The sequence below is a fragment of the Macrobrachium nipponense genome, chromosome 10 (genome assembly GCF_015104395.2).
Source record: "Macrobrachium nipponense isolate FS-2020 chromosome 10, ASM1510439v2, whole genome shotgun sequence".
Taxonomy (NCBI): Eukaryota; Metazoa; Arthropoda; class Malacostraca; order Decapoda; family Palaemonidae; genus Macrobrachium; species Macrobrachium nipponense.
This window is the reverse complement of record NC_087204.1, coordinates 74,740,570-74,753,634: the sequence shown is the minus strand read 5'-3', so window position 1 is coordinate 74,753,634 and position 13,065 is coordinate 74,740,570. Positions and strand designations below refer to the sequence as shown.

The 13,065-nt window shown below is 36.4% G+C and overlaps 1 protein-coding gene across 1 annotated transcript in view; it reads left to right on the top strand.

The window, feature by feature from the left end:
- Window positions 1-13,065, top strand: part of LOC135224007 (protein KRI1 homolog) — a 314,387-nt gene that overhangs the window by 213,692 nt on the left and 87,630 nt on the right. Inside the window, exon 5 of the mRNA XM_064262932.1 lies at window positions 5,581-5,738. Coding sequence (XP_064119002.1) covers window positions 5,581-5,738 — 158 coding nt within the window. The remainder of the gene's footprint in view (window positions 1-5,580; window positions 5,739-13,065) is intronic.

Here is a 13,065-nt window from a genome sequence, read left to right as displayed (position 1 = left end):
TGGATGGTGTCGCTGGACCTTCAGGACGCTTACTTCCATGTGCCGATCCATCCTTCTTCTCGCAAATATCTCAGATTCATGTGGGGAGGGAACGTTTTTCAGTTCAGGGCCCTATGCTTCGGCCGTTTCCACGGCCCCCCAAGTATTCACAGGACTGATGAAGAACGTTGCCCAGTGGCTTCATCTCGAGGGAGTGAGGATTTTCCTCTTACTGGACGATTGGCTTATCAGGGCCAAATCCAAGGAGAAATGTCTGGAGGACTTGCGAGTGACGTTGGATCTAGCAGCTTCTCTGGGTTTGCTAGTGAATTTCGAGAAGTCACAGCTAATCCCCAGTCAGGAGCGTATCTATCTGGGGATTCTGATGGCTTCTCAGGTTTTTCGGGCGTATCCATCCCCAGAGAGGATAACCCGAGGTTTGGAGAAGGTAGCAATCTTTCTAGAGAAAGATGTATGCACAGGAGGGGAGTGGATGAGTCTGTTGGGGACACTCTCCTCGCTGGAGCAATTCGTTTCTCTAGGAAGGTTGCACCTCAGACCCAATACAGTTCTTCCTGACGAGGAACTGGGATCGGAAATCTCAAGGTATGGACTTTGCGTTCAAGATTTCGCAAGAGATAAAGGAGGATCTACGTTGGTGGCTAGACCCTCTATTGTTCAAGGAAGGCCTTTCCTTGCAGGTTCGGAACCCCAACCTAGTGTTGTATGCAGACGCTTCAGACAAAGGTTGGGGAGCTACTCTCGGGTCGAGAGAAGTGTCAGGCACCTGGATAGGGGATCAGGTGTCCTGGCACATCAACAAGAAGGAGCTAACAGCGATTTGGTTAGCTCTCAAGACCTTCGAAACCCCTCGTAAAAGGGAAATATGTTCAGATCAACTCCGACAACACTACAGCCCTGGCGACGTTCGGAAACAGGGGGGGACTCACTCTTTCTCCCTGTACGAGACAGCGAGATCGCTCCTCTTGTGGTCAGAGGAAAGGAACATAAGGCTTCTCACCAGGTTCGTACAGGGAGAAAGAAATGTCAGAGCGGATCTGCTAAGCAGAAGGAATCAAGTCCTTCCCTCAGAGTGGACTCTGCACGCGGACGTATGCCAGGAGCTGTGGAGGACGTGGGGGCAGGCCCCATCTCGATCTATTTGCGACCTCAGGAATGCGCGGATAGATCTATACTGCTCCCCTATTGCAGACCCAAGAGCAGTGGCAATAGATGCATTCCTGATGGATTGGAGGAATCTGGATCTTTACGCGTTCCCGCCTTTCAAGATTATAGGGGAAACGTTAAGGAAATTCGCAGCGTCAGAGGGAACAAGGATGACTTTGATAGCTCCGTTCTGGCCCGCCCACGACTGGTTCACAGAGGTACTGGAATGGCTGGTGGATGTCCCAAGATCCCTACCTCTAAGAGTCGATCTGCTCAAACAGCCCCACTTCGACAGGTTTCACAAAAACCTCCCCGCTCTCAGTCTGACTGGATTCAGACTATCAAGAGTCTCGTCAGAGCTAAGGGCTTTTCGGCAAAGTCTGCAAGGGCTATTGCCAATGCACGTAAGACCTTGCCACATCTAGAGTCTACCAGTCGAAGTGGGATGTTTTTCGATGCTGGTGCAGGACCTCATAAAGTTTCCTCCTCCAGTACCTCTGTGACTCAGATTGCAGATTTCCTTATCTTCCTGAGGGAAAAATGCGGGTTGGTTGTCTCCACCATCAAGGGATACAGGAGCATGCTTTCCTCAGTTTTTCGTCATAGAGGATTAAACATATCTGAGGACAAGGACCTCCATGATTTAATCAGATCTGTTTGAAACGGTTAAAAGAACCTCCTCCTTAGTTCCTAGCTGGAATCTTGATGTCGTGAATGCTCTTCCTGAGGTCCTCAAGGTTCGAAACCTCCCCATGCTGCCTTCGTTCAGAGACCTTTCGATGAAGACTCTTTTTCTCTGGTGCGTTAGCGTCAGCGAAGAGGGTCAGCGAGCTGCAGGCTCTAGAAGGTGAGGTAGGTTTCCAAGGAGGCTGCGCGGTTTGCTCTTTTCTTCCGGCTTTCCTAGCCAAGAAGGAAAACCCTTCTTCGCCGTGGCCCAGGAGCTTTGAATCAAAAGCTTATCCTCCTTAGTTGGGACAGAAGGAGAGATCTTCTTGCCCGGTGAGAAGCCTGAAATATTATCTTCAGAGGAAGAAAAGACTTGCCGCTAATGAGAGCAATCTCTGGTGCTCTGTAAGAGACCCAGTAGGCCCGTATCTAAAAATGCACTCTCATTCTTTATCAGGAATATTATTAGAGAAGCACTCACTTCTTGCAATCAGCAACAGTTTAACCTTCTGAAAGTCAAGGCGCACGAAGTACGGGCCATCGCGACGTCTTTGGCTTTCAAGAAGAATTGTCATTACAAAACCTTATGAAGGCCACTTTTTGGAGGTGTGAATCAGTCTTCTCTAATCACTACCTAAGGGACGTATCGATTACGTATGATAAGTGTTTTGGGCTAGGCCCTTACGTATCGCGGATTCAGTGGCTGGGGCAGGGAGCTGAAACACATCCTTTTTAATCCTTTTCCCTGTTAGTTTTAAGTTTGAGTTTTTTGGTTGTACGAAGGAGGTTTGCAGGAGGCAGCTCCTTCTTTCGTATACTAATGTTAGTATTGGTTAGGGTGATCGGTTGTGCTTGAGGCTCCTTGCAATTGGTAGTGATAGGCTCTGGCATGTAAGCGGGTTGATCCCCATTGACCAGATCCTGCTTGGATTCTGCCAAGTAAGTGGACTCAGTTCCCATTGGTAGACCCAAAGAGTTCTTCAGCCATAGGTCACGCCCTCGCTGAGACTCTTTAGGCAACGCAGACTAATAGACAGTAACTATCAAGTCTTCTGCCTAAATCAGGTAAGACCAGAGGTTTATATTTATGTATTCCTTTAACATGTGTTGTCCCCACTTTCTAAGTAAGTATGTGTCTCTTTCCCTCCACCCAAGGGTGTCAATCAGCTAAGTATATATCTGGCAGGAAGTTCATGTACAAAAATGATATTGTTAGTATACAATAAAGTTTTGTACATACTTACCTGGCAGATATATACGATTGATGGCCCGCCCAGCCTCCCCTCAGGAGACAGGTGGAAGAAAATAACCTGACAAGAAAGGGGGACTGGTTCTTACACCCGCCTCCCAGCGGCGGGTAAGGTAGATCACCTGACCTACCTGTAGCGTGTGCCGCGAGTTTTGAATTTTCTGTCGTGACGTCAGAGACCTAAGCTAAGTATATATCTGCCAGGTAAGTATGTACAAAACTTTATTGTATACTAACAATATCATATTTTGTTAGTTAAAACTCATGAAAACCCCACTAAAAATGTTTATACCTGGTTTTTTTAATAGTTTTATCACAAAAAGTGCATTTTATGATGAAATTGATAAGAAAAAAACAGAAATTTGTGGATAATTCTCATAGAAAAATACTGCGAACAGGCGAATTTTCTGCAAGTAATGCAAGGAAATTTTCCAGAGAGAAATCTGCGAATGCATGAGTCTGCAAATCTGGAGAACTGTATTCTTTCTTTAGATCTCCATTCCATGTGGGATGAACAAAAATGTATTTTATTTTTACTTATGGAAGCCACCATTGAGAATCAGCAGGGTTTAACAATTTTAATGGAGCTCTTAATAAACGCTCAATAGTTATGGTAAATGATGTCAGCAATCAGCTGTTTCCGAATTCTGTTGTTTATGCCAATACATGTGTAACAATAATTGCTTCATCTTGAATTCTTAAAAACCAAGAAATATTTTAGTGGAGGATGGAGGAGTATTATTAGTGCCTCAGTCGGCTGATAGTATCCTCTTGCAAAATTCGAATAAATAGTTATATTGAGAATAATGATAATTTTGATTAAACTTGTTTTACTGTAATCATATTGCATGTATTATCATATTACAATATATGAACAGAGCGATGATTAACCATTTGTATTTTGGTTTTGTTTACAGCCTTAAAATAATCAGCTGATTGCGTTTTACCAATATCATCACTGTCTTTAGTTGCTGAATGGAACTTAATTCAGATGTACATTCCTTTTGTAAATTATCAAAGGTGGGTTTAACAAAGCTGATTCTATATCATGTTTTTCATACAGACGGTCACCTAAAAGGGAAACCATTGTTTTGTTTATGTTTTGTTGCCATTCTTAAACAACCGCTAATAATAAAAAATAAAGTAGTGAACGATAATTATCGTGCACAATCATTGTTCATATGACTGAATTGTTCGAAACGTTTACAATTTTAAATTACAAACAGCTTTGTGTGCTTCCTCACTTGATGTTTGCTGTGTTTATCATAAAAGCAAGGGGGACTTAAAAATATAAAGTATCTTAAAATAAGTTTTAAAATGCCATGGACAGTACCGAAGATGATTTGTATGATATCGATGATGAAGCCGAGGTCGACTCGCCAGAACCAGACTGGAATCCCTGAGATGGTGGTACATGTGATTAATCTTGTGATATGTATGAGAAACTTTTAATGAAAAATTAATATTATGTTATGATAAATGTTATTACTACTGTAATTACACTACCATTGAAATTTCTTAAAGGTTACCGAAAGATAAAGGATGCTGTCAATGCAACCACAACTCGAGGTTTACATTTTCTTAACTAGGATCGTGTAGATAAAAGTTTCTTTCATTGATTTTGAATTGTTCCTCAAATAGGCTATTTGTTATTTGAAGATATGCAAAAATGTAGTATATGGTAAAAATGGTTTTATTATCTTTATTATCATTTTATTTCATAAAGTGAATCTTAATGTATGTTGGTAGTTAGGCTACAGCACCGAGGCCGAGGCTAGCATACAGATACACTTGGAATTCAAGGTTTGATCTTTAGTATTGCAGTATAAGACAACCCCCAATTTTTAGGGGGGAATTTTGGGATTTAAAGGTTGTCTTGTTTGTAGAAATATACGGTATATCAAACTGCAATCCAGTTTTAGCCAGGGTGATAATTATTCACTTGAGTAACATAGCTAACAAGGATGCATACCCTATGTCCCTCATGAAAATAAGGCATTCTTTAGATTAATATGACACTGAAAATGTGATAATTAGCAGTATCAATAAGTATTTACAATAATTGTTAATTTGTTAATAGTTTTCTTACATCTATATTCCAATATTCCCGCTGCTACGAGTGAGGAACCATAGGCAATTATTTCTGTTGATTAGAAATTTGTTTCTCAAAATAATGTGTTTTGGATCCCACAATAAGCTGTAGGTCCCATTGCTAGGTAACCAATTGGCTCCTAGCCATGTAAATAAAAATCTAATCCTTGAGGCCAGCCGTAGGAGAGCTGTTAATCAGCTCAGTGATGTAGTTAAACTAAGAGATACTTGTTTTTCCTATGTTAAGTTTATTGTTCAACTTCATTATTAAGGCATTAATTAATCAATAGTAAGGTTTGTGTTAGTCTTCATGGCATTGGTTACTTCATTATTTACCCTTTTGGTATAAGGAACAGTTTTAGTAATTAGCATAAATAACAAAACTTTTTACTATCATTTATTTTGTTACTGTTTTGTATCAATACTAGAGGTGAATGCTGAAGAGAATGGAACTGCAGTTCCAAAGAGTTTTGAAAAAATCAAGTTTGATGATGGACTTGATGACAGTGATGATGACGACAGTGATGGACTGCTTACATCAGGTCTTTTCAAGCCCAAAGAAGATATGAGTGAGGAGACTCAGGAAGTAAGTAATAAATGTTTTACTGTATCATTTTATGGTTAAGTCTCTATCTTATTTCATAAAGTTCTTTATTGGTTGTTTAGATGGAAACATAATCCGACGTATACAGTTAATGCAGGCAGTCCCCAATTTATGATGGGAGTTCCATTCTTGAGACGCGTTGTAAGCCGTAACATTGTAACAAATCCTAAGAAAAAATTACTTTTAATTCTTTGGGTGTATTAAGAACAATTTACTGCATTTTTATTGTGTTTTTCATAAATAACTTAAAATAGAGATTACTTTGTCTTTTTGGAGTCATTTTTCTTCCGTCAGATGGGTGACGTAACCCTGGACATATGTCGTAAGTCTGGAAATATTTTCTGACAAATATAATTGTAGTGTCGTAAGCCGAAACCTTTATAAGCCAAGGACTGCCTATACCATCATCTTAGTAGGCTATGTATGGTGTTAACGGGGTCGGCCAGCTAATGCCAATTTTTAAGGACAGGACTTTGATATTCATATCACTTAATAAGTGACTTGGGACATCTCCAAACCGCATATGATTTTGGCCTCTGACCTTCGGTTTTGTGAAGCCAGGGCGATTTATCCCGAAAATAACCATTTTTCAAATTCTATTTCCTCCCTTGGTATTTAATATTAAGACCTGGGATTACTACCTTATATAGACCTGATGCAGACCTCCAATCAAGTAAGGAGTTTTTTTTTTTTTTTTTTTTTTTTTTTTTTATACTAAAAGTCAATTTTTGGCTAGATGAATTTTTCATTATGGTAAAAAAATAAACCCTATAAATCTGGAAAAATGATAAAAAAAAAGATGAAATAAAAACTTGAAAAAAGGGCTTCATTTGATTGTTCTATAATGTCTTTCTGAGTTATATACCCAATTCCAATGTTATAGCTTTAAAACTAAGTGAAGATAGATTTTGAAGGTCAAAAAGTATAGTTTTGAGATACGGGCGTTCAAAGTTTTCCTTCATATTTTTATGAAGACAGTGTTAATAAATAATGATTATTATGAATGTATATTTCTTTTTTGTGTATTAATAAACCAAAACTATGATATTTATCATAATTTAATCATAAATGATGATCCCTTTGCCCATATTTTGTAGCCTGGGGCACTGCGTCAGGCAAGACTGGGCACTCCTTCCTACGCAACTCTCTCTCCTTCACTAACTTGGCTTATTACAGCAAATTTTCTTCTTCTGTATGTTAGCAAGATGTTTTCCTTGTATTTTCCTCTTTAACCCTCTTACGCCGATTGGACGTATTAAACGTCGAGTCAAAATGTCTCCCGTATGCCGATTGGACGTATCATACGTCGGCTCAAAAAAGTTTTTTTAAAAATTCGCGGAAAAATACTTATAGGCCTACCAGCCGAAAACTTTTGTATCACGCGCCTTGGGGGATGCTGGGAGTTCACGGATCAAGGCGTTGTTTTGTTTACAATCGCTACGCAGGCGCGCAAGCGCGAATTTCTTTCTTATCGCACTAAAAAGTATCAGTGACACATCTCGGAAATTATTTCGTCACTTTGACATAATTATTGCACCATTTTAAATTATCCTTTACATGAAGTATTATATATGAAAATGTGCGCAATTTCGTGCACAATACAACTAAAAAATACTCATGATTGTAGCTTTTATCAGTTTTGAAATATTTTCATATAAATAACGATAAGTGCAAAAATTTCAACCTTCGGTCAACTTTGACTCTACAGAAATGGTCGAGAAACGCAATTGTAAGCTAAAACTCTTACATTATAGTAATATTCAATCATTTGCCTTCATTTTGCAACAAATTGGACGTCTCTAGCACAATATTTCGATTTATGGTGAATTTATGAAAAAACTTTTTCCTTACGTTCGTGCGATAACTCTTCCGATAAATTTTTTCGTGCGATTGTCCTAATGTTTGCACCCTTTTAAATTTTTTTGCCGTTACATAAAGTTTTATATATGGAAATGTGCGCAATTTCCTGCACAATACAACAAAAAACAACCCATGGTTGTAGCTTTTATCAGTTTTGAAATATTTTCATATAAATAACGTTAAGTGCAAAAAATTTCAACTTTCGGTCAACTTTGACTCTACCGAAATGGTCCGAAAACGCAATTGTAAGCTAAAACTCTTATATTCTAGTAATATTCAATCATTTACCTTCATTTTGCAACGACTTGGAAGTCTCTAGCACAATATTTCGTTTTATGGTGAATTTATGAAAAAAAAACATTACGTTCGCGCGGTAACTTCCGAAAAAATCAGAATTTTTTTTGTGCGATTGTCGAAATGTTTGCACCATTTAAAATTAGCTGTTACATAAAGTTTTATATATGAAAATGTGCGTAAATTTCATGTAGAATACAACTAAAAATGATTGAAGGTTGTAGCTTTTCTCTTTTTTCGAAATATTTGCATATAAATCACGATAAATAGAAAAAAAAACCACGTTCGGTCAAATTTGACTCTACCGAAATAGTTGAAAAACGCAATTGTAAGCTAAAACTCTTACGGCCTAGTAATATTCTGTCATTTTTCTTCATTTTGAAACAAATTTGAAGTCTCTAAAACAATATTGTGATTTATGGTGAATTTTTGAAAAATATATTTACCTTCACTCCGCGCGCCGATTCGCGGCCGCAAGTCTCCGAAATACGTACATGGCATTATCCTAATATTTGCTCCTTTTCATATTAGCCTTTTTATAGAGTTTCATATATCAAAATGTGCGCAAATTCATGAAGAATACAATAAAAAATAATTGAAGGTTGTAGCTTTTTCCATCTTCGAAATATGTCCATAGAAAAAAATATATATATTAAAATTTCGACATTCGGTCAAATTTAACTCGTCCGAAATGGTCGAAATCTGCAATTCTAATCTAAAACTCTTACAGTATCGTAATATTCAATCATTTTTCTTAATTTTGAAACAAATTGGAAGTCTCTAGAACATTATTTAGAATTACGGTGAATTTTTGAAAATAACATTTTTTTACGTCCGCTCGTTACGAATTCGTACATCATTTTGTGATAATATTTTTCCGGTGTTGCTTTTATTGTTTTACAATGTATTATATATCAAAATGATCGCAATTTAGTGTACAATACAACGCAAAAAAAAGTAACTGGTTAGCTTTGACCGTTTTCTGCACAGCGTGATTTGAATACAATTATGTATGAATTTTTTTTTTTTCGCTACCATATATCGCATTATTTACATATGATAATGATATTATTTTTCATTTCTGATGGTTGCATTCTAAACTTCAGGCAATGACAAAAAAAGGAGCCAAAAATGAACTCTTAATCTTCAAAAGTACGCGCGCTGTAATTTTTTGAAAAAATTATTTTTTCCACTTCCGCGCTCACTCCAAACCAGGCCCGGCATACGGGAGACGTTTTGATTTTTAGGGCTCCGGCGTAAGAGGGTTAACATGATGAAATTCTTGCCGAAACAAAGATAAACACGTAAATGCAATGTTAATAAATCATGATTAATTTGAATTTCATATTCCTTTTTGGGTATTAATAAACCATGATATTCTGTAATCATATTATAGCGAATTTTCTTTGTCTGTATGTTAGCAAGATGTTTTGCTTGTCTTTCCCTCATTGGCATGATGAAATTCTTGCCGAAACAAAGGTAAACACGTAAAAGCAAGCGAATGTCAGATGTGAAACTTGAACGTGTAGACTACTTGGGGTTTGTGCTCGCACTGAATCGTGGTTGAACTTGGTAGCTGACTGACTTCCCTTCTGTGACTTGTGGAATCTGTACAGATGCCATTGCTCACAATTTTTTTGACTAATTATCCAAATTTATGATAACAGAAGAAATATTGCATTTTCTTGTATGGATCAATGTTTTTGGCTTATTGAGTTACGTTTAATAATTACCCTGTAACTACGAAAGCAAGAGGAATTTTGACGAAATATTTCATATACGTATTCTCAATTGCCATATGAAGCTCCATGAATTTTTTCATGACTTTGCATTTTTTTGCCCTATACCCCCATATATAAGGGTTCCGGCCGGCCCCCTTAAGTGGTGGCAAATAAATACTCTTGAGATCCCAAAGATTTAAGATGGCTTGGTTACTTATGAGGAGAAGGAATGAGGAACAGTTCATCAGAGAGCTAGTAGGATGAAAATCAGTCGAAAGCCTCAGAACACTTAATTAAATGGAACTTCAAACCTTTTAACCCTTAAACGCCAAGCCGGTATTTCCAAAAGTGTCTCCCGTATGCCGGCAGCGTTCGGGAGTGAGCGCCGAAGCAGAAAGAAAGTTTTTTTTTTTAAATCATAGCACGCTTAGTTTTCAAGATTAAGAGTTCATTTTTGGCTCCATTTTTTTTCATTGCCTGCAGGTTAGTATGCAACCATCAGAAATGGAAAAAAATAAAATTATCATATATAAATATTAGAATATATGACAGCGCGAAAAAAAATTTCATATATTGTAACAAATCGCGCTGTGAACAAAACGGTTAAAGCTAAGGAGTTAATTTTTGTTTGTATTGTACACTAGATTGCAATGATTTTGGTATATAACAAATTGTAAAACAATCAAAGCAACACAGAGAAAATAGTATCACAATATGATGCATGAATTCTTAACGCACGGACGTAAAAAAAAGTTTTTTTCAAAAATTCACCATTAATCGAAATATTGTGCTAGACACTTTCCGTTTTTTGCAAAATGAAGGTAATTGATTGGCTATTACTAGACTGTAAGTATTGTAGCTTACAATTGCAGTTTTCGACCATTTCAGCCGAGTTAAAGTTGACCGAAGGTCAAATTTTTTCTATTTATCGTTATTTATTTAAAAATATTTCAAAACTGATAAAAGCTACAACCATGAGTTATTTTTTGTTGTATTCTACATGAAATTTTGCACATTTTCATATATAAAACTTTATGTAACAGCTAATATAAAACGGTGCAAACATTACGACAATCCAACAAAAGAATTTCTGATTTTTTCGGTAGAGTTACCACGTGGATGTAAGGAAAAAGTTTTTTTTTTCAAATATTCACCATAATTCGAAATATTGTGCTAGAGACTTCCAATTTGTTGAAAAATGAAGGTAAATGATTGAATATTACTAGAATGTAAGAGTTTTAGCTTACAATTGTATTTTTCGACCATTTCAGTAGAGTCAAAGTTGACCGAAGGTTGAAATTTTGGCACTTGTCGTTATTTATATGAAAATATTTCAAAACTGATAAAAATTACATCCATGGGTTGTTTTTTTGTTGTATTCTACATGAAATTGCGCACATTTTCATATAGTATAAAACTTTATGTAACAGCTAATATAAAATGGTGCAAACGTTACAACAAACACGACAAACTGACAAGAATTTCTGATTTTTTCAGCCAAGTTGCCGTGCGGACATAAGGAAAAAGTTTTTTCAAAAATTCACCATAAATTGAAATATTGTGCTAGAGACTTTCAATTTGTTGCAAAATGGAGGTAAATGATTGAATATTATTAGAGTGTTAGAGTTTTAGCTTACAATAGCATTTTTTGACCATTTCAGTCGAGTCAAAGTTGACCGAAGGTTGAAATTTTGGCACTTATCGTGATTTATATGAAAATATATCAAAACTGATAAAAGCTACAACCATGGGTTGTTTTTTTTTTGTATTCTACATGAAATTGCACACATTTTTATACATAAAACTTTATGTAATGGCTAATACAAAATGGTGCAAACATTACGACAATCCGACGAAAGAATTTCTGATTTTTTCGGGAGAGTTACCGCGCGGACGCAAGGAAGAAGTTTTTTTTTAAATTCACCATAAATTGAAATATTGTTCTTGAATCTTCCTATTAGTTGCAAAATGAAGGTAAATGATTGAATATTACTAGAATGTAAGAGTTTTAGCTTGCAATTGCGTTTGTCGACCATTTCGGTCGAGTCAAAGTTGACTGAAGGTTGAAATTTTGGCACTTAAAGTTATTTATATGAAAATATTTCAAAACTGGTAAAAGCTACAACCATAGGTTGTTTTTAGTTGTATTCTACATGAAATTGCGCACATTTTCATATATAAAACTTTATGTAACGGCTAATATAAAACGGCGCAAACATTATGACAATCCAACGAAAGAATTTCTGATTTTTTCGGCAGAGTGACAGCGTGGACGTAAGGAAAAAGTTTAAAAAAAAAATTCACCATAAATTGAAATATTGTGATATAGACTTCCAATTTGTTGCAAAATGAAGGTAAATGATTGAATATTACTAGAATGTAAGAGTGTTAGCTTATAATTGCGTTTTTTTACCATTTCAGTAGAGTCAAAGTTGACCGAAGGTTGAAATTTTGGCACTTATTGTGATTTATATGAAAATATTTCAAAACTGGTTAAGGCTACATCCATGGGTTGTTTTTTTGTTGTATCCTACATGAAATTGCACACATTTTCATATATAAAACTTTATGTAACGGCTAATATAAAATGGTGTAAAAATTACGACAAAGTGACAAAATAATTTCTGAGATGTGTCGCTGATGTGTTTTAGTGCGAGAAGAGAGAAATTTGCGCTTGCTCGCCTGGGTAACGCTTATAAACAAAATAACAGCTTGATCTGTGAACTCCCAGCATCCCTCAAGGCGCGTGATTCAAAATTTTTCACCAAGTAGGCCTATAACTATTTTTCTGCTAATATTTAAAAAAACTTTTTAGCGTTGACGTATTTACTTCAATTAAGCACCTGACAGACAATTTTCGTCGATGTGAAATACATCCAATAGGTGTTTAAGGGTTAAATAAACTCATTTAAACTCTTAAGACTATTAATTTTCTTGAAGGATTTCTTGATGTAGTTCTTAATTTATAAGTTTTTATGTCCTCCAGTTTGTTTACATGTTATACTGGTTTTTGGCTGAGTTTCAGGTATAAAAGTGGAACAGTTCATTGCAAAACCAAAGGCCTTTCAGAGTAACTGCTCGTGTAGTTATCAGTAGGAAAATAATCTTCAACCAAGACCTTGAAACTCATTGATCTCTTCACAAAAGAATCTCTTTTTGCTTTGGATTTGTGAAATTTTTTGTAGGATCTACAAGTCACTTTCAGATTCTGAGTAAAGGAGGTTAACCATGCATATAATTTTTTCTCAGCCATTTCTCTGTCTCAGTATGTTAATGTAAGTAGCTGGAAGTGCTATTCATCCTTTTCTGAGTTTTATCAATGTATGGATATAATGAAAGACGTAGCTTATTTTTGGCAGGTTTTCAGAGGGGTAAACAGAATTTTCACATAAGTGACTTACCGAACAGTTACATAGCTTATAGCTTCTTACCTG